Source organism: Phocoena sinus, chromosome 2, assembly GCF_008692025.1.
Source record: "Phocoena sinus isolate mPhoSin1 chromosome 2, mPhoSin1.pri, whole genome shotgun sequence".
Classification (NCBI taxonomy): domain Eukaryota; kingdom Metazoa; phylum Chordata; class Mammalia; order Artiodactyla; family Phocoenidae; genus Phocoena; species Phocoena sinus.
Genome location: NC_045764.1, coordinates 59,404,575 through 59,427,346, shown reverse-complemented (window position 1 = coordinate 59,427,346; position 22,772 = coordinate 59,404,575). Strand labels below are relative to the sequence as shown.

The 22,772-nt window shown below is 37.1% G+C and overlaps 1 protein-coding gene across 5 annotated transcripts in view; it reads left to right on the top strand.

The window, feature by feature from the left end:
• The window catches only part of SCAPER (S-phase cyclin A associated protein in the ER), a 523,563-nt gene that overhangs the window by 364,385 nt on the left and 136,406 nt on the right, over nt 1–22,772 (top strand). For all 5 annotated transcript variants that reach the window (XM_032623630.1, XM_032623633.1, XM_032623632.1 and 2 more), the window contains one exon: nt 18,772–18,895. In XM_032623630.1, coding sequence (XP_032479521.1) covers nt 18,772–18,895 — 124 coding nt within the window. The remainder of the gene's footprint in view (nt 1–18,771; nt 18,896–22,772) is intronic.

Sequence of the window (22,772 nt, the reverse complement as noted above, 5' to 3'; positions counted from 1 at the left end):
AAATCTCTGCTTTCCATTTGGTAGCTGTGGGATCATGGGCTAAATTACTTGTTATAACAGAGCCTCAATTAAATGGTAACCCTACCATGTAGGGTAGGGCTTGTTGACTGCTAAAATTGTGTGTATTTATTAAGTGCTCTGCACAAAGAAAACACTTAGTTAATATCAATGGGGGTTTTTTGGTAGTTGTTATTGTCTTGACTCCACTTACCCTACTTAATTATTGAACTTTAAATCCCTAAGTCTGTGTCACTTTGGGTTCTAAGAATCTATGATCTATTAATTTTACTTGGTCATTTGTTTTTTTCACCCTAAGTCCAAACTTCATCCTGGTTAATTTTGGCCCAGCCTGTCAAGATCCTTTTTGGATCTTGATTTGGCATCTAATTTAGTTTCTTTTCCTTTAACTTTGTGCCACTCCTGAAGTTGATCTGTAAAAGATATGTATCTTCATCTAATTCATTGAAGAAATATCAAACAGTTTAGAGAATAGTCCAGTTTAGCACTTTATTAATGTTGCCAAGTACTCCATTCGTTGTGTTATCTTCTCCTCAGAGATACTGTAATTCCTTGGGATCAGAGACCATAGTAAATACATTACTTATAAATCATGATATCTTAGTAAGTATCATTTGAATACATGAATGAATTCATTTTCTGAGACACAGAAGTAAAGCAGTAAAAGAGCACACTGCTTCAAATACTTGACTCTGTGGACTTAAAATATGATCACATCTCAATCTTAGCCAAATAAGGCCCTACTGATTTTGACCACTCTGTTAGCTAGACTTAAGGCAATATGTTTTTATTCCATCTTTAAACTTCTGTGAATTTGTATATCTTATATCTATAACTTCTTTCCTCAAAAGGTCAAAGGGAATGCTACAACTATATTCTTGGTTGTTGTCCTTATCACAGTTTTAGAATCAGAGTACACGGGTTTATGTAAGATTACCCCTGTTTTAATCTATGATGAAAAATAAATTCTTCCTGCTGCTGTGGCCTTTATAAAGTATACCTCTCTATTCACATCAAACAAATTAAGTTGCTTTTTTGCTTCTTTAGAGTATATACATTTATCTATCTAGTAAATCAGTCTCAGGTAGAACAATAGTCACTGAATACAGTAAAAATAAACAAGTTCAGGATGATGTGAGGTAGAGCCTTGCTTACTAGGAAGATCACAAATTTATTCTCCAAAGTAAAATCACATAAACTTATGCAATTTATCTACTTGGCAGTATTGCGTTTGCTTGATCCTTTGAAGTTGGTGGAGAGGCAGAACTTAACATTTATTGAGAGCATCCTCAGTGACAGTCCCTGTGTCAGATGCTTTGCGTGGCTTCCCTTGTTCACTCCTCACAGTTGCCGGAAGCCATGTACGTGACCACTGTCAGAATGAGGGTCAGGAGCAACAATGTTTGGGGCATGACTGCAACCTGAAAGAGAGCCATGATACTCTTTTTTCAAAGAGTGTTTCTTCTTTCCAAATGGCAGAGTGTTTGGAATTACTCTCCCATGATTATTGAGGTTTCATCCCTAAAGGTGTCTGTTCCTTTTTCTTGGTCTAGTGATACTCACAGGGTAGCGACTGATGCAGTTCATTTCATAGTGGAAAAGGGATATCCCGTTGTATACCAGAAGCAGGTACCTGACGTAGGGCTTCTGATCCTGATACCCAGGGAAACTGTTCTCTAGGGATTCCTTTCTTGGGATCAGTTGTATGTACATATGGACATGGGAATGGGATTGCCACATCTAGAAACCATTTGAAATAGACCTTGTCCTTAGGGAACTTACAGGGAAATGAGGTGGGTTAAACTCTAAATATCATTAGTACTAGCCTGCTGTGTTACCTTTGTGGAGTAGCCAGCCTGGTGGTATATGTAAGCTCTTCATAAAAGGAACGTTTTGTTACGTATCTAATGTCTGCAAACTTAGTTTCCTCAGATGCCTGGCCTCGTGTGCCTGGCCTATAGCTTGCTTCTTATTCTGGTCTCTTGACTCACGTGTCTGTTCTCTTTGGAGCTCATCTACTGTTAAATCTTTGCCTTTCTCTTCAGTTTGTAACACAATCCAGACTCCGTTAACCCGTTTTCACCATGAGCTTCCTTCCCTACTACCCTTTATCTCTTCTTGGCTTGTCATATTCACTTCATATTCGCCTCAACTCCATTCCTATTCGTTGTTCCCTTTTTCTGAGTGTTATAAATACTACATGTTCTAGGCATTGCAGCTGTGCCTCTTCTAAGCAGCTATATTTTATGCCATAGGGTGTTTCCCCCAATGGCTGTAGCTGGTTAAACCAAGAATGGAGATTTGACTCAAAAGCAGCTAATCTATAGACCAGCCAGCAGTATCAGGCTTAAAACGCAGCCCCCAAAATTAAACTGGTCCAGTCAAGTTTCTCTCTCAGGGATTTGCAGTTGGAAAATTATAAAACTCCAACCTATTTTGTGTGTGTGTGTGTTTGAATTTGAAAAATCATGTAGAATAACTTCTGGGATGGTCATTACAGGGCTGTGTTCACTCCAAGTTTAGCAGGACTAATGAAGGCCAGTTGGGGGGAAAGGAGGAGACCAAAACTGCTTCATAAGAGAAAAGGGGGCTGGAAATGAGAGTAGGCCCAGTCCACAGAGCTGGCATTGTTCCTGCCCTCCTGAAGTGTGGTAGTTCATTTTCTCCTGGATTCACGTGAAAGTTCCCAACAGCCTTACAGTAAACGCCTCTTTTTACTTGACATATTTTGAGTAAATTTCTGTCCCTTCCAACCTAGAGCCTGATACTTTTAAATACAAATATTAAAGATTTTTTAAAACTCTAGATTGGGTTGAAAATATGGGACTATGGTATAGAACCTTCCTTGCAACCTCATAGAATTGTTTTTCTAAATTCTTTCATACCAAGAAAGAATGAATGAATGCCCACGTTTTAAAGTAGAAATAGAGAAAGCACGTTTTACAAGTTCTCTAGGGTATAGTTCTTTATGAACGTTAAATGTTTCTACAAGCTGGGACTGGCAGAACTTTCCTTTTTTCTCCTAACCCCAGTTTGGAGAATCTGTATAGAAAATTATATACATTAAACATTCTGTCCCTGGATGCTAAGGTAAGCACACTTCAAGTAACATACTCTAGAGTGCAGAGCTTATTTCAGGATCACAGATTAGAAAATGTATTGTGTATTGTTCTTTAATAACAATACATAAGTTCTGCAAGAACAAGTAACAGTACTACTCATGTTCTTTATAGCCCTCAAGTGTTAACTTTCTTGGTTGGCCCTTGGGTCACAGATTGATTACCTCATTATTAACTTTACAATTGGAACTTAGTTTGAATCCCAGTAACACTGTCTTATTTTTACAAAAACTAGAAGTATATTTTCTTAGACTCTATTTTCTCAGACTTGATCATAATGGACCATAGGCCAACTTTTTAATAAAAAATGTTTGTTCATGATGAACTTAATCAGTGTACCAGTTATCTTCTGAAATTAGAACCAGTTGCCTGTTTTGAAGCTGAGGTTAAGATGTTTTGAATGTGAGGAGATTTCAAGAGCAGTCACCACCCCCCAACCCCCCACTCAAGTCCTGACAGCATGATGCAGCTCAGAATGTTAATCCTATACTACAAGGTAAAGCTTTATTCTATTTTTAAGAACTGAATAATATGCCTTTATTTTAAGATTTAACGGTGCAGTTTCAGCTGCTAGGAGAAAGATATAGCATTGGTAAAAGACAAATGATTTTTTTGTTAAGTCATTTTTATAGTACTTAAGGAAGAAAAACGTTGACTTATTTCAGTTCAAGCTTTTTTTGGACTTGCAATTTTGTTCTTCTCAGGGAAACCACACAATATCTCCATATTATTAAACATCTATCCCAAAGCATGAGATAGTCAAGTACCTGATGCAAGTTTCAGGGCGTTGCATCATCCTATTCCTCTCTCTCTCTCTTTCCCAATAAGAAATGCAAAACTTTATTCTAGATGGGGTTGTTGTTTTACCAAAATTGCACTGGTAGATGCTGGATTCATGTTTTCTGATAAAATTTGCAGTTTTGAAACTTTTTTCTTAGCCCAGTCTACATTAAGGCATTTTCTTTCCATGTAGAAAGTTCTCAGGTAATATTTTGTTGGTTGAACAGTTTTGGTTACGTGTCTACTTAAGAAAATCTTTAACTTGAACTGTCACTGGTAAATAACTCCTGGGATGTTACTCACAACTTATTTGAGGCTCTAACTTGCTTGCTATTTCCTTTACACTAATGCCTTCTCCAGGGAATCATTTTCATCAAGCCTAGCTATTGTTTCAGAGTTCAGGTTATTGCCTTACTGAAAATAAAAATTCATATAAATAGTTCTCAGCATTGACATTTGAGTTAATGTAAATACAAATCTCTCTCAGTTTTTCAAATTTATGCATTCCAGCAAAGATGGTTGTAAAGCTAATTTCTATTAAGTGAATCCTGTTTTCTTATTAATTTCCTTCTAAAATCAGCAGTGTATTTCTGTGAGGAAAGTGTCAATACACTAAACAATTGATGGAGAGTTTGTGGCCAAGTCCTTTGGTGTTCTAGACAGTGTAACACAGCAGTCCTACTGAAATACTCTGTAGCACTTTCAGAATTATGAACTATGTAGCAATTTGCTAACTTTGTAACCTCTTTTCTTTTGTTACTGTCTGGGACTTAGATTCTTGAGAAACACCTAAATAGGATGAAGATTATAATATCACATTTTACAAATATGTACACAGTCTAACACATAATGTATTTTAGGCTAAAATCTACTTCTATAAACATAATCACTTTCCCACTTGATTAGTTCTAGAACTGAAGCCAGGAATATCTGTATTTAGAATTAGAGAAAAGGGAATATAATGCACTAATGGATTAAACTCAGCTGGGATTTAGAGTCAGAGCATTAGAGTTCAAATACCAGCTTTGCCAGTATTTAATGTGAGACCTGTCTCTTAAGACCTTATTGTGCTGTAGTATTTTTCATCTGGGAAATGGGGGAAAGATTTCTATCTCACAGGGTTGTTGTGAAGGTGAAGTGCTAATATGTAGGAAAGGGCTTTGTGAATTGTCACACTCTAGCATGGGATACCAGTGGCACTGGGTCAGAATGCGGGATTGCCCTGCACACTACAAGGTGTGTAATAGCCCATTAAATACCTCTGCCCTCAGTCATTGTGACAACCAAATATGTTATTATACCTTTACACACATACCTAGGAGGTTTGTACAATTCTGATTGAGAGTTGTGTGCTGAGCAGTAGACTTGTGGAAATAAAACATTGTCCATACCCTCAGCGGGCTCATTCATTAAGAGGTGAGCTAAACAGGGGACGAGGTAATTTAGTGTGATGTGCTAAGAATAACTATAGGGCTTCCCTGGTGGCGCAGTGGTTGAGAGTCCGCCTGCCGATGCAGGGGACACGGGTTCGTGCCCCGGTCTGGGAAGATCCCACATGCCGCGGAGCGGCTGGGCCCGTGAGCCATGGCCGCTGAGCCTGCGCGTCCGGAGCCTGTCCTCCGCAATGGGAGAGGCCACAACAGTGAGAGGCCCGCGTAACGCATAAAAAAAAAAAAAAAAAAAGAATAACTATAGAAGTATGCACCAAGTACAGAGATAACATGAAGGATGGAGTAATTAACTGCCATAGGAGGACACAGAATCTTTCCTGTAGGATATGCCATCTAAATTGGGTTTTAAAATATAGATTCAGAGTTTGCCAAATTAACAAATCCTACTAGGCAGAGAGCACAGCATGCGCAAGATCGTGGAGGCCTGAAATAATAGGATGTGCTTGGGAAGCTGTACATATTTTGATATTCTTAGGACACAAATGTTCTAATAAGAGGAAAAGATATTAGAACACTGTCAGTACAATATCAAAAATAATTAAGTCTGATGGAATTGGACAAAATGACTAATTCAGGGAAAAGTAAAAGGTATTTATTCCTTATTTATTTCATATTTTGGCAAGAAAAGTTTATATCTATTTCATTCACTCATCTTTCTATTAGTGCTGCCACTACCTTAATTTAAGCCCATATTGCTTATGCTATTTTAACCAAAGAGGAATTCAGTCATTTAATATATTCTTTTATTGCCATGTACGTAGTACTTTGTTTAGTATTGTGGGTAAAAGATGAGTGAGAGAGAGAACCTTTACAAAGAAGCTGTTTTGAATCCCTGCAAAACACTTGACATTGTCAGAAATACAAGAGTAATAAAACTGTTTTATAAATATATTACATTTATTTAACAGAGTTTTTGGCTTGTCTTCACCAATTTATTACATTATATAAATGAAGAAACTAAGGCTTAAAAAGACTGAATGATTTACCATCAGTTATCACACTGGCAGCTAGGACTGTGCATTCTATTCTGGTACTCTTCCTTCTCTACCTTATTGCCTACATGGTATCACCAAAGAGAGATATTATCAGTCTTCAGGTATTTGTTAAATTTCTTCTGAGATATGTGAGATTTTTATCTTCAAAGAGCTTACATCACAACGGGAAAGATAAGACTAATCAGTAAGTTACTCTACACCACACAACAACAAAAAATAATTGAATTATTGAAGGTGTATGCAGAAAGTGTGATTTAATTTGTTTGAGTCTATAAGGGTCCTCAGTGGATCTCTTACAAAGCTGGTATTTACAGGGTAATAATGGCTATACTTTTATTTCTGATATGTGAATATTTAACTTTTAAAAATTTAATAAAAATTGAATATTTCTTTGATACCTTATAAAAATTACTATCATCATTCCTGTGAGTAGCTTAGGGGTTTTTTTTGTTGCTGTTATTTAGTTTATTTGTTTAGTTTTTTACTTTTGGTGGAGGTGGTATTGTTTGGTTGATTGGTTTAAGGTTTTTAAACCAATTATTTAAGTGGCTTATTGGTGTGGGTACAGAAAATGCTTGTGGAATGATTTTTCCCTCCTAACAGGTTAGGAGCCAAAGAGGGACAACAGGAATGATCTAACAGAAATTGGGAAAGATGAACCAAAACCACTTGTAACTATCTATATGTATGAGACAAAATGTTCAGAGAAGATCTAGCAATGAAGTCTAAAAAAGCAGTGCAACATTTCTGTGTTACCTTAAACACCCTTCTCATGACTTAAATCAGGTGGCAAATATGGAGTAAATTTATCATAAGACTTATTTCCCATCAGTAACAGACGTGGGTACTATAGAGGTGGAAACCATGCGCCACCCCATGTATCTGCTACATTATAGCCCCTCATTAAGTGTTAATAAAATGGTATTTGCCAGTGTGGGTGAAATTTAGGATACAATCCATTGTTAATAAGCAATTCCTTATTTCTAGGCAGGATTATTGTAATATAATTCTAAATGTCTATTTTTAGATCAAGGTTTACTAGAAGTGAATAACTTTCCCCAAGACAATAAAAGTAAAAACATTGTTTTGCAAGCTAATTAGCCATAGTGATTGATAAATACTCATCTCCAATTGACATATTGAGGCATTTTGTTTATGCCTCGGAAGGCTGAACACAAATGGTTACAGTTGACAGCTGTTGTACCACTAATAAGATTAAAGTAAAGAAATTAGTTGTGTCGACTTTAATCTGCTGTTTAACATTGCAAACCACCTGGGGTCTTCTCCAGAGCCAACATGTTTGATTGTGACTTTAAAATTATATAACCAGATCCTACATAAGAACATATCTAAAGATTTGCTAATCATAACTGTCTTGTTATTAGACAAGACAGAGTTTAACACTAGACTTTAAAATTAATGTTTTAATTTGATGCTCATCCTACATTTTTAAATATATTTTTGTAATCTTTGAAATATAACACCTCAGTGGGAGATTAATTTTAGGAAATGCAGAAAGTCTAATTAGGTTGTGCTTAAAATATATATGGTTTCACATTTAAAATTAGAATATGTCTCTGTGGAATAATTAAATTACCTATCTAATTGTCCCAAATTCACCAATTAAAAAAAGAACCCTTGAAATAACATATCCACTTGAAAGTTTCTTACTCCCGCTCTGAGGCATCATTATACTTAGGAAAATCATTTAATTAAAAAATTACTCTCAGTGTCATTAAAATGTTACATTGTAGAATATGATATGCAATGTAATAATCATTTGTGATTGTTACATTGAATTTTGATGCAAACTGAAGTGTAGGATGCACCTAACTTACATACCCATAGTGAAGATCGGTTGGTTGGCAGCATTATTAGCATCTCTTCAAGACCCCTTGAGCTGTCTTGATTTGCAATTCCTGGATGTTGGCCCCCCTGCTATCCCCGCCCACCCTAAGTGTTCTAGCGTCAGAATGGAGGGAGTCAGAGGTAGAGAAGGCAGTGTGGATTTACACTAGTCATCACTGTGCCAGTGGGAAAAGTTTTCCTCTTTGTCCGCAGCTCACACGGATCCAAATGTCCACTGCAAAAATACCTCCAAATTCTGTCACAAGTCCACATTCTTTGTGGTCACAAAAATATCAAAACTGAATCATCTCTTCCTTGTTAAATTTTCTGCATCATTCTTCTGTCCTCAGATTTCTTGCTGAGAAGACATTTTCTTATTAACCAAGACTTGCTTATTCAATATCTTCAAATTTTATCAATAAAATAATAACACTTAAAAAGATTTCCATATATGCAAGACCACATATAGAACTTTTTGCAAATACATTTTCCATGTTAAATACTATTGCTTTGCTTTTATTCAGTGTATTTTATTCTAATCAGTACTATATGTCTAAAATCTATTTGGTACAACAGACCAAGTGAACATTGTTAAAATGAGACTGCCTTAGAAAATGTTCCCCCTTGCCTCAGTAAATAACTTTATAAGCATAATCAAATAGCACTCTCTGTTAATACTACATGTTAGCATTCCATGTTGTTTTATAATTTTAAATTCACTGGTTCAGTAATATACACTAGAGTCTTTCTACTTTCTGTAGAGAAGAACTAAGAGATCTGATACTAAAAGATTTGCAAATGAAAGCTGATTTTATTTGTTTTAAAAATTTAAAAATCATGAACTTTCCACATGTTTTCCAAGCTGGGTAGTGTTCTTTCTCTACCTTTTTTGGTTGAGGAAGAGAGTATTACATTCATTCGCTCTGTTGTCAGTGTTTATTTTTTAGTTCCTGGTATGTATAGACCAGGAAGTGTTTTATGTGCTTTGGATACATTACAGAATAAAAGGTAATAAATGTGCAAAAGATTTGAATAGATACTTCACCGAAGAAGACACACAGATGGCAAGTAAGTGTGTGAAAAGATGCTCTACCTCATTAAGAAATACAAATTCAAACCACAAGAAGAGACTTCATCATACCTACTAAAATTTCATAAAAAAGAAAACTGATACTCCCAAGTGCCAGTGAGCATACAGAGCAATTGTAACTCTCTTACTTACACTACTAGTGGGAAATGCACAATGGAACAGCCACTTTGGAAAACAGTGTGTAAGTCTCTCATAAAATTAAATATATCCTTACTATATGGCCCAGCAGTCCCACTCCTAGTTACCCCAGAGAAATAAGACAAAATATGTACAAAAACCTATAAATGAATGTTTATAGCAGCTTTATTCATAATTGCCCCAAACTTGAAACAACCCAAATATTCTTCAACTGGTAAATGAATAAGCAATTCATAAGCATGGAAAGTATCTATGCAATTGAATACTATTCCGAAATAAAAAGGAACAGACTATCTGTGCATGCAGCAACACGGGTGAATCTCAGATGCATTGTACTAAGTGAAAGAAGCCAGAGTCAAAAGGCTGCATATGGAATGATTTGATTTCTATGACTGAAAAAGGCAAAACTACAGAATTAGAACACAGATATGTGATAGTCAGGGGTTAGGAGAGGAGATGACTAGAAAGTAACCATCCAGGGGAATTTGGGAGATGATGGCTCTATATCTTTATTGTGGTTGTGGTTTCACTGCTGAATGCATTTGTCAAAACTCTGTGCACTAAAAAGGGTAAATGGTAACTGTGTATAAATTGTACTTCAAATTTTAAAATTACAGATTGAAAGTGCAAAAGAGCACATGATATATAAATGAAAGAAAATTCATTTATCATTAGACTTTTCAATATCAGTGTTTTATTTCAGAAGAAAATGAAGTAACATTTTTAATATACTCAAGAAAAGAATATACGTGCCAAGGAGTTTATATTCAGCAAAATTGACCTTCCCTTATAAAAGGCACAGACACTTATCAATATGCAAGAACTCAGGGAATATTGTTCCCACAAGACCTTGCTAAGGAGTCTAATAGAGAACAAGCTTCAGACAAGTAATGAATATAGATACATTGACATGTGGACTGATAGTGAACATTAAATATATAATTATGGCACTAAAACTAAAGAAGATTAAGAGGAAGAGTGTAGTATGAGGTGATTGTATGTTCTGACGGTGTAGCTAGTACAGCCTCTTTGGAGGTGAGGAATAGGTATGGCATATGCCAAAATATTTTTAACTATTTTCAGTAATCATAATTAGTGTACTATCAATTTTGTTATTCTCAAACTGCTGTGTGTTATAATGTAGCATAAAGCAAATAAGTAATTATGGATATTCTAACTCTGTCATCCTTGCTGCTCTTAAGGACCAGGATTCTCAGTGTCAAAGAGAGGAAAGAGAGCTGTTATATGTTGATAGAAGAGTTTGAAGAAAAAAATCCCGTAGTCCTGAGTTTGAATCTGAAATAACAATATGAATTTACGAGATACTTGATCTTTAACTGGGGGATGGGGTTCAACCCCTAGTCATTCTAATGAGTGTTTAAAAAAGAATAGTGGGAAATGTGGTTGATTAATGTGTTAGCATGTTCCACAGTTGTACACTCTTGTATATTCTCCTTGAAACAAGGAAGACAGTTGTCCCTTCATTTAGACATCTCTGTGCTCAGCCAGCTCTGTGATGCATACTATGAGGGCCCCAAAAAGGATGAATCAGGCAAGGACCTTGCTTAGAACCAACTTAAAGTAGTTGTATAATAGAATAGAGTTTTCAGTGCTTTGACACTAGTCTCAGTTTTTTAGCCTCCAGAATTGGCACATGCAGCTTTCAGGTGGGCCAGTCCTGCAGGGCCAGGCCTACATCACAGGCCCCGTTCTGTGAGGGGCCACTCACTTGGTGGGTCCAGTTAGGGTGTTAGAATTCTTAGCTGCAGCTGCATCTCCCTAGTCTCAAGTAATTCTTTTTAATAATATCTTAAAAATTTCTTTTAGTTTGGAGCTTTATAAAGACAAAGCATAACTTGAGAATGGCAAAGCATATAAGCTATATACCATTTGTTAAATGCTTAATGCAAACAAAATGTACGTGGTAAATTATAATATGTTTGAGAGCTCTAGTTTTAATATTCATTTCTCCCTTCCCTAGGAGACTGGTATTACTCCAGGGCTGTGTGTTCTGGTTCAGTCCAGATAATCTTCTTTCCGTAAACTATATCATTTGCTGTGTTTTGTGATGTTCTGTCTCTTTCCTACACTTATCCACATCAAGCCCATCCTTTTCTTACATGAGGGCTGGAACAGTAACTGATGAAAATTCCAAGTTTCTCTTTGCAGCTGTATTGGTGTGACTCTTATCATTTGCTGTGCCTACTTAGCACAGAATTTTGCTCTGCAGGAACTTAAAGCCTTCACTCACCTCCATGTGTACAAGCTATATGCCATTTATTAAATGCTCAATGCAAGCCAAAGGCAAATTATAATTTATAATATAAGGCCTCTGGTTTTAAACTGCCAATGACAGTTGTTTTTAAATGTCTGCTTTCTTGACACTGGTATGAGATAGTGGATTTTGGTGAACAGTGTTTCCTGAAAAGTCTTAATCACTAGAAACTGCATAAGGATATAAACTTACATACTTCCTTAGTTATATTATCAAGTCCTCTTAGGCTGCAACCACCTGGGGCTTTTCTATTTAACTATTTCATAACATCTTAGATACTAATCTTAATGTCGGAGGTGTACTACACTTGTATTCTATTAGTGTTCTTTTGGGGTATAAATAGGTTCCTGTATTTATTGCTAAAATACCCAGCTTTATGACGCCTTTTCTGTCCTCTGTTTTTCAGAGGAAACATTTGCAGTGAGAAGACTTACTGACATAAGATTCACTCATGTATTCATGATTATTTGGAGCAGAAAGCCTTTATCTAAACCCAACCACAGTGTACTTTTGACAGAAAGGACAGTAAGATTTTACTGTCTTCTCAGAAGATACTTTTAAAATCTGGGGCTTTCTGTTTGATGTTAAAAAGTGCTTCCAGTCATTTGAGTTTTAAATTACAAGGAAAGCTGCTTGGGCAGACCACCCAAGCTGGGTTCAAAGAAGTGATCTTTCTAAGACAGGTGCTCTTCAAATAGAGGTTGTTTTTCAGACAAGTTCTACTAAGTGGACAAGTTTTTCCTGACCCTGAGATTTTTGGTTACTGCCCCCCCCCACCCCGCTTTTTTCTCATCAGAAAGTAGTTTCTTTGTGGAAGTTTCTTTGGAGAGTTTTGTGAGCATAAGATTATACAGATGCATATTCCATACTTTACCAGTAAATGCAGTTTCTTTAAAGCACAGAGGGCTTTAGGACAAAATCCCCTACCATGTGCTGTTTGCTTTTTCATGTATATGTTTATTTATGCCTTACAATATTCCACAAAAAATTTTAGACAAGTTGTAGGGATTTAATTGAATAAGACAGAAAAAAGATTAGAAATCAAGAACATAAAATTTATAGATCAAAACCAAAGGGAAAAGAGGATACAATTATAGAACTATAATTCCACGTGTCATTCTAAATATAGTACCCTCATTTTTTTTAAGCCTTGAGGGATCTATAGTTACATATGTTAGTCCCACTATAAAGCTGCAATACACAAAACAATGTGATATTGGCACAATGGTGAACAGTATTAGCAGCTAGACTAGGAAACCAGGGAATATATCCTATATATATAGTTATAGTTAAGGTGGCATTTCAAACCAGTAGAGAAAGGTGAATTATTGAGTAATCTCTGGGGCGGGGGGTGGAATTTAGGCTTCTGCCTCATGCCACACCCCAAAATAAATTTTAAATGATTTGATAGTAAATTATAAAACCATAAAATTACCACACACAGTGATGATTAAAGAAAAATAAATACAAATGGCTAGACACAGACATGTAGTTACCTCATCTTATAGTGAAGAATAACCTTTTAAAAGATAAAAGGAAAGGAAGAAAAAAATAAATCACAAAGAAAGAATTATTTGACTGCCTAAAATTGTTTAGCTTCAGTACATAAAAAATGCCTTCAAAATAACAAGCAAAATTAATGGCAGTAGGTAAACTGGAAAATATATTAACAACATGTATTAACCCTTTTTTATATTTATATTGAGAGAATCCTTATAAATCACTAAGAAAAAGATAAAAACCTGCAATAAAAATTTTAAAATAGAGGATAAGAATAATTAACAAAAAGATAAGTGGCTACTCACCTTATACCTTATCCCACAATCAATTTCATAGCTTGCATTTAAATGTAAAAATCTATGAAAATGCCAGAAGTAAATTTAAAAGAATGTTTTTATAATATTGAAGTGGGAAGGTCCTTCTAAGTTTTACGTAATACCCAGGTGTACTAAAGGGAATGTTTGACAGATTTTATCAAATAAAAATGAAAGCATTCTTTATGACAAAAAACAAAAAATTTAGATAAGCAACAGACTGGAAAAGTTATTTGCTACATATGATGATAAAAGGTTAATATCTTTATTATTGGTAAAGAGCCTTATAAATCAATAAGAAAAAGAGAGACCCCCCCAATAGAAAAATGGGTAAAAGGTTCACAGTGATAATTCAAGAAAATATAAATATACATTGGCAATAAGCACATGAAAAATTCTTTGATCACACTAGTAATAAAAGAAATGCAACCTTTAAAAATTCCATTTTTAGGGCTTCCCTGGTGGCGCAGTGGTTGAGAATCCGCCTGCTGATGCAGGGGACACGGGTTCATGCCGCGGTCTGGGAAGATCCCACATGCTGCGGAGCAGCTGGGCCCGTGAGCCATGGCCGCTGAGCCTGCACGTCCAGAGCCTGTGCTCCGCAACGGGAGAGGCTGCAACAGTGAGAGGCCCGCGTACAGCAAAAAAAAATTCCATTTTTAGCTGTCAGATCAGTAACAGTTGTTTATAATGAAATTATCTGGTGTTGGTAAAAACACGGAGAAACTCTTTTTCTGGGAGTATAAATTGGTTTAAAATATTTTTTTCTGGCAGGCAATTTGAATTTTGCAGTGTCTCAAAAATCTTAAATGTTCATATCCTTTGACTCAAATTATCATTGCTGAAAATTCATCCTAAGGAAGCAGAAGGATTTGTTCAGTACAGCTATTGTGAACATGAGTTGTGCTATTGAGCACATCCTATGTTTGTGGAGCTCCCAAGCATATAATGTGGCCCTCCCACTATAGAGCATGAGAATGCCAGGTATTTGCTTCCCAGTATTCTTTGTGTCTAGTATATAAACTTGTGGCCTAGGCTGCACAACCCAACATACCCACTCCAGACTTTTACTCTGAGGCTAATGAAGTAAGAAGCAAGGATATCCCAAACTCTATTCTTTTGACAATTGGAGGCAGCTGCATCTGGTGTCCAAAATCATAGTGTGAGTTCAAGCTGTGGCATATGGTGCCCAGTGTTTTTTTTAGCAGATCAATTTCATGGTATGTGATTTGGATATTGGTCCGGGCAGGGTAACTTCTATGCTTGTGTTTTCTAAATCCTATGATATACCCAATAGCCTGTCAGTTAATTTCCTTAATATTTAAGTCAACCAGAGCTTACTTCCGGTGGCATATAACTAAGAACTCTGAATATTAAAACTGTTGTTTATAACGTTGAAAATTGGGCACAATAGTAAGGGATTGGTTGAAGTAAAATTTTATATCCATTGGATGACACTGTTACATCTTTTAAAATCTATAATATTTCTCAATGTGAGTATTTTAATCAGAAAAGGAATTTAAAATAAGAAATTGGATGTTTACAAAACTGTTGGAAAAATTTGTAGACCTTTTGTTGTTGACTCCAAAACAATACCAGACATATCCACTGGGGGCACTGCTCCCTTTGAGGCCAAGCACAAGTTAGGAAGGAAATAAGCTAACGCCACACACAACTTTCTCTCACAACCGGGAAACCACAGAATGGGTACTTAAGGCTGCAGATCAGAGGTTAGGAAATCAAATCAAGTAGTACAAGTTATCCCACTGGTTCTTGACACACAGAATTCGGGAAATGGAACCTGAATACTACTGCAGGAAAACCTCACTTTTGCAAACCTTGCTTGATAAGGACAACAACCAATGGCGTGGGAAGATGGCCTTGGCTCACTTCACCCTCCAAATCTTGTATGATACCATTTGTGTGGGAGGGAACAACTCTTGCATATGCACAGGCTACTTCTGGAAGGATATGTAGACTAGTAACCATGGTGATTTCTAAGGTAGGGAACTGAGTGGCTGAGGGAAATAAGTAAGAGGGAGATACTTTTCACCATGCTTTTTTGTGTGTGTTGTACTAAGGTCATCATTCCTATTCAAAAAGTTACCAAGTTAAATTTTATTTGTATTGAAGCTCAGTAGTTTTTACTGTACTCCAAGGGAACACACCTGTAGGTGTCCCCAGGCCTCTGAGGAACCCTTCAAGGCTCTTTGAGAGGAGAACAAAGTAGGGTCCTGGGTCCTCCACTACTGCTTCAGTCAGAAGAGGTCTGATTTTATCTGTTCTTTGGTTTAAGCTTCTGAAAAAGATTTTGTTAGCTTTTAAGCTTCTGAGTAAGAAAGCGTTCTGCTGCTTTTTCTTAAAAAATTGAAGACCAGTGTTATAGAAGAATTTTTTTTTAAGGTTTTTTTTTGATGTGGACCATTTTTTTTTTTTTTTTTTTTTTTGCGGTACGTGGGCCTCTCACTGTTGTGGCCTCTCCCGTCGCGGAGCACAGGCTCCGGAGGCGCAGGCTCAGCAGCCATAGCTCACGGGTCCAGCCGCTCCGCGGCATGTGGGATCTTCCCAGACCGGGGCACGAACCCGTGTCCCCTGCATCGGCAGGCGGATTCTCAACCACTGCGCCACCAGGGAAGCCCTGATGTGGACCATTTTTAAAGTCTTTATTCAATTTGTTACAATACTGCTTCTGTTTTATGTTTTGGTTTTTTGGCCCCAAGGCATGTGGGATCTTAGCTCCCCGTCCAGGGATCGAACGCTCACCCCCCGCATTGGAAGGCAAAGTCTTAACCACTGGACCGCCAGGGAAGTCCCTACAGAAGAATATTAAATGTCATGGAGAAATATTCATTGTACACATATTAACTAAGTGAATATTTGTAAGAAGAGAAGACTGGAAGTACAAATACCAGTCATCTCTTGATAGTTTTTTACTGTTTATTTGTGCTTCTCTTTCCCAAAGTTATGACAGTTATCTAAAATTATTTTTATAATCACAAATACATGTTATTTTTTAAATTAAAAAGAAAAGCCCTCTTGAAAAATCTAAATATGTTACCTAATAACTGAAATAATGCTGATTTGCATTTGTGGAGAATTTGTTAGGTAGTGCCTCCAACCAATGTGTCCTAAATGAGTTACATGTAGGCCACGTTTTGCTGTACAATCCTCGGGGATTAAGTCAGACCAGAGCTGAGCCTCCTCCTGGCTCCCTTCAACTTAGAGTCCTTTCGTTGTTTGTTTGTTTGTTTGTTTTGCGGTACGTGGGCCTCTCACCGCCGTGGCCCCTCCCACCGCGGAGCACAGGCTCCAGATGCGCAGGCCCAGCGGCCACGGCTCACGTGCCCAGCGGCTCCACGGCACGTGGGATCCTCCCGGACCAAGGCACAAACCCACGTCCCCTGCATCAGCAGGCGGACTCCCAACCACTGCGCCACCAAGGAAGCCCCCTTTCATTGTTTATGCCAGTATGCCGTGAAAAAATTTGGGACACACTGTGCTTTATTATCCTGGAAATAATAGCTTCTGTAGCACACTTTGGATTTTTTAATGTTTTATTTGTGCATTATTCTTAACAAGAATAATAAGATTAATAACCCTAACGAAGTCTATCATTATTAAGTATTTAAGCATGTGCCAGGCACTGTCCTAAGTATAATATTTTACATCTGTTACTTCATTTAATTCTCATGATAACCATGTGAGGCTTAGGTATTATTATCTCAGTTTTATACGTAAGAAAATGGATGCTAAGATATTAAATGAGTAACTTGCTAAAACCTCAAATGGCACAACTGGGTTTCTAACCTAGTGTCTTATTCCAGTACCTCTACTCTTAACCAATGTATTCTAATTCTCAGTTTTCAGGAACCTATCAATTATGTGAAGCAAGATACAACTATGTCAGACAAACAGATGATTACAAGTACAAGAGGGGCTGTCTTCACCATCTTTCTCTTACTAGAGCATCAGCTCCATGAGGACAGAGAGCTTGTCTGTCTTGTCCACCTAACACAGAGCCTGGAAAATCATAGGCACTTAGATATTTGTTGAATGAATGAATACTCACTTGTTGGTTCTTACACCTGTACTTTTCAACTCTAGCTATACATCAGAATTGTTCATAGAACTTTTGAAACATGCAGATGTCTAGAGCCCTCCCATTCCCCAACTAGCATCTCCAGGGGAGGAACTCAGGCAAGTATATATCTTTGAAGATATACAGGTGATGCTAGTGCTCTGTCAAACTCTAGAGCCCCTATTCCAGAACAGTGGTCCTCTGACTTGAAGATGCATCAGAATTACCTGTGAAATTTGTTAAAACACAAATTGCTGGACTCTACCCCCGAAGTTTCTAGTATTTAGTAATCTGGGGTGGAACCTGAGAATTTGCATTTCTAAAAGTTCCCACGTGATATTGATGTTACTGGTCCATGGTTCACACTTTAAGAATTGTTGTTCTAGAGGATTGGTTGTAAGGGACTAAATCAAAACACTTATACATAGGACTTAAGCAGGAGATTTAGTCAGACAGGCAGGAATCAACATTGATCACTCAGGCAATGCAGGTTAATCACAGTTTTCAAAGCACTCAGAAGAATACCCATTGAGTGTTGCTCCAAATGTTTCTTTGAACAGTGGCATATAATTTTTTAATCCTTAAGAAAAAAAAAAACATTTCTTTGATGGGTTTGACCTCAGACTGTTTTACTCTCTAGGTCCTCCCCTGCTCAATCTCTGAGCAGGTGTGGTGCTCACTCCCCAGAACTCTGCAGTTCTTGTCTCACAGGGAAAGCCTCTAGTTTCTCCTCATGTGTGCTCCCTTCTTCCATCATCTACCCTTGTCAACCAGGAGATCTAGCAACAGGAGCTTTGGCAGACCTTTTTTTCTGGGTATTATTCAAAGAATTCTAGATCCCAAAATTCCTGGGTAATATCTAATCTTAGATTATTAAGATCTTGTCAGTAGACTGGTAAGTACATTTCCATTGCCTGCTGCTGCAACTAAGAAATTAATAAGAGGCAAGAATTAGTTACTAATGAACACTGGGCTGTGGATAAAAATTACAAGCTTTTATATCTAGCTGATGGACCTTGTACCTAGTAATATTTGGCTTGTTTTTTTCTTTAGAGTGACTTCTATCCCATGCCTGTTGCTTTTATACCATTCATTTTATGTATTTTAAATTGTTTAGAGAAGAGCTGCACGAGTTTTATAAGTGGTGTTTTTCTCCTTCTGTTAGGTCTCTCTGCAATGCAATCAATGTTTACAACCTCACCTGCAATAACTGTTCAGAAAACTGCACTGATGTTCTGTTTAGTAACAAGATTACCTTCTTAATGGACCTCCTCATACACCAGTTGACGGTATGTAATATTATTGCTTTGAGTTAGAAGCAACTAAGATTTGAGAAATATCCCCTGTGGAGAAAACTAAAAGCTTATTTACTCTCCAGATTGGGGGGGAAAAAAAAAGTGCAGATGATTGGGAGAGTAAAATAGGAACAGGCAGAAAAACCTCTTAATTTGAAAATCTTATATTGCATTCTCCTAATTTCCAGTATTTGATGGGTAATATACTTGTAGCACTTGCTGATATCATAAATTTACATGGTCAGACTAGGGCTTTGGAATCAGTTAAGCTCAAAGGCAAACCTCTGAGGCCATAGGAATGAGTGCTGTAGAAGGGAAGACAGCTGGGAAAGTCTCAAAACCTATCTTACCAGCTCAGTTAAAAGGGTCAGTTTAAAAAGGACTTTTTGATGACCATTGATATATTTTTTTGAAGCAAGAAACTCCTCTGTCAGAAAGGAGCAAACCTGTTATACTTTTGAAATGGGAACAAGCAGCCAATTGTAGCCTTAAATTTTACTTCGGTTCACAGATGTTGAAAGAGGTAAGCTCAGCATAATATCCAAAGGTTTAGGCCTGTCAACTGCAGTCTCCAGAACACAGCCCTGGGGCCAGAATTTTCTTGGTCAAGTTTCTGAGCTCCTGAGGTATTGGCACAAAATCGCTCTCAAGCTGCAAGTTTATAACACAGGAGATTTATTTTTCAGAACCGATCTACTTTTACTCAGCACGTATTTCTAATAGCTCATCCTAAACTGTGTGCCTTTTGCTCTCTTTCCTTCTCCATCTGGTTAATTTCTACACATTCTGCAGACCTTTACTGAGACATAATGGTACCTTCTTTATGAAACCTTCCCCAACCTCTTTCCCCAAGTCCAGGTTAGGTGTTCTTCTTATATGCTCCTCTGCATTATGTCATTCATAGAATTAACCACATTGAATTGTAATTAACTGTTTACTTGTCCATTTCCCCAGCTAGCCATAAAATCAAGGAGGACAGGAGGTAATTTATCACTTTCTCCGAGATCCTAACACAGGGCCTGACACAGTAGCTTCAGTATGTCTTTGATGAATATATAAGGAAATAAATGGAACCCCATATGTTTCAAGCTGAAAATCGGAAAGGAAATGATGAGGCCCTTACACGTAGGTATACTGACAATGAGAAGGGACTGCAGTGAGAGAGAACAAAAAACACAGACCTAGAACTGTTACACAGTGCAATAATGGCTATTTATAGTGATGACACTGAGTCATCACTTGAGGGCTAAGTTATATGTGGTTTTATCTATAAAAGAAGGCATTGTAATACGAGTTACACATTTAGCAAAATTCTATCAGAAATAGTTGAAAGGCAGGGGCAAGGAGAAAAGACTTAGCATTTGTGGTATGGCCTTATTATATTCCAGGTATTTTAATATATATTGCTTCATTTAACTTTTAAAACAGAAAGTCAGTATTATTATATCATTTTACAGATGAGGAAACTTGAGTCCCAGAGAGGTTGGTTTGCCCAGGGCTACATAGATAGTAAGTCACGGAGTCAAGAGTCCAACCTAGGTCTGTCAAACCCAAATTAAGGGACATTCTACACAAAAATTGACATGTACTTTTTAAAAGTGTCAGTGTCATGAAAGAAAAGGAAAGGTTGGAGAACTGTCACAGACTGGAGGAAACTAAGGAGATCTGACAGTTAGATGTAATGTGGGATCCTAGACCAGAAAAAGGACGTTAGTGAGAAAACTGAACGTTCAAATAAGGTCTATAGAATAGTTAATTTTATTGGCTCACTTCTTGCTTTCGGTAATTATACTATGGTTTTGTAAGGTGTTAACAGTAGGGGTACTGGCTGAAGGGAACTCTACTATTCTTGTGTCATATCCTGTTTTTAAGTCTTCTTGCATATTCTTTCACATTTAAAAGCCATTCTCTTTTGTTACTTGTCCTGTACAAAGTATATAATTTATATTCTTCCATTACCAATTTAAAATTATTTCAAAATAAGAAGCAGAAACTATAAAACCAAACTCCATGCTCTCCCACTGTTGCATGCTGCATCATCTGGAAGAATTTACTCTGTGAAACCTATTCTATATTGCTAATGGAAGAAGATACGTAAATGTACTTTGAACAGAACAAGTAACAAAAGAGACATTTGAAATGTGAAGGAATGAGCAAGAAGACTTATAGACAAGATCTTCCATCCTAGCTGTTCATTCTTTTCTGATCGAAACCTTTTCTTATTGTATGAGGTAGTCTGTTTATTCTCTCACTTAATAATTGTAAGCGCCTACTATTTCCAGTTCCAGAGAAGCATAAGACATGATCCCAATCATCCAGGAAATTCCTGCCTAGGAGTGGGAATAGACATGTAAATTGCATATAAAAATGGTGTGTTGGAAACCTGTACAGAGTATAATGGAGCACAGAGGAGGGAGCTCAGTAGCCTCTGCCCGAGACATCACAAAGGAGGGACATTTGAGCTAGACCTTAGCTTCTCATAATAGCTTTCAATTACTAAGTGCCTACTATGTGCCAGGAGCTTGTAAAAGTAGCTTGATCCTCTCCCTGTATTTTGAAATCCCCAGTTTTCTTTGAATAATATTCCCTTACTTGTGACCTCAAGGTTTCTTGACACTCAGAAAGCTTTTAATCTCCCAACCAGTGGATTTCACCACATTCTATGTTTATTTTGTTCGGTTTAGAACTGGGATCCTGGGACATTAGTTTGTCAAACACATTTTATCCCCCCTATATGTGGTACTTTCTGGTTTCTGCTGTTCCTTTTGGCTTTTCATTCTCTAGCTGTCAATTCTAATACCGCTGTGATAGAGTATGTGATAGTTTGGAGAGGAGGGTATGTTTTCTAAGTTGGGGAAGTAGGGGGTGGTGGTGGCTAGTGATGGTGATTTTTATTTTTCTGGAAATCACTTGAGTGCATTTCCATTTTTCTTGCTGACTTGTTTTGATATACATGTAACTGAAATATGGATCACTAACTTGTTAGTACCCTTTAAGTAAAGGATAGAAAATAGTAATCAACACATTTTCCAGAAGGATTAGAAAGAAGCATAAAAGAAGCTAATTAATTGAGATCTGGTGGAATTTATATGACACCTGATTATAGGGCACTTCAGCCTTTCTGGTTCTTCAGCAAACTGAGATGGTTTAGAAGACTTTATTTTCCCCCAGTCCAGCTGTTTGGAGTTTGTTTTAGCACTCTTGTATTTCATCTCAATTATGTGCAAAGCATTGTACAGATTCCAGGGTTACAGAGGTGAATTGGACACAGTTCCTTCCCTCTAGAAGCCCACAGTTGAAGAAGGAACAACTTACATACATTAACATTAAAGAAAAGCTATGAGAAGTTCTGTAACATAATCAGAGCTACAGAGTAGCCCACACAGCCTAAAAGAGTGCCTGGCATGTAAGAGGTGCCTGTTAAATATTTGATGAATGAATGAATGAGTTCTAATTGGAGCATTGGAGAGGCTTTCGGGAAGAAATTGTATTTGCCCATGCCTTGAGGAAGGATGGAAATTCTACAATTCTGGATTATGATTTTTACAAAAGCTAAATTAGCATATGTGGCACTGTAAAAGTATGTGCTTTTTCTTGCAGCGCAGATTCAAAGTAGGATTTTTAAGATAAGGTCTTGAGGAATTTATTTGGAGCCCTGTAAAAACAGTACATTTAGACAGGCATGATCTAGGATGAAGGCTAACAGAGATGTATTATCTTCCAAAAAGTATGAAAACTTTAAAATATGTTAAAGCAGATTTCATTCAATAAGTAATTGTTAAGAATCTTCTCTGTACCTAAATCATTTCAGTGCATAGAAAAGTAGGCCTCTACCTTCAAAATGTCTCCTTGAGGAGACCAGACATGCACA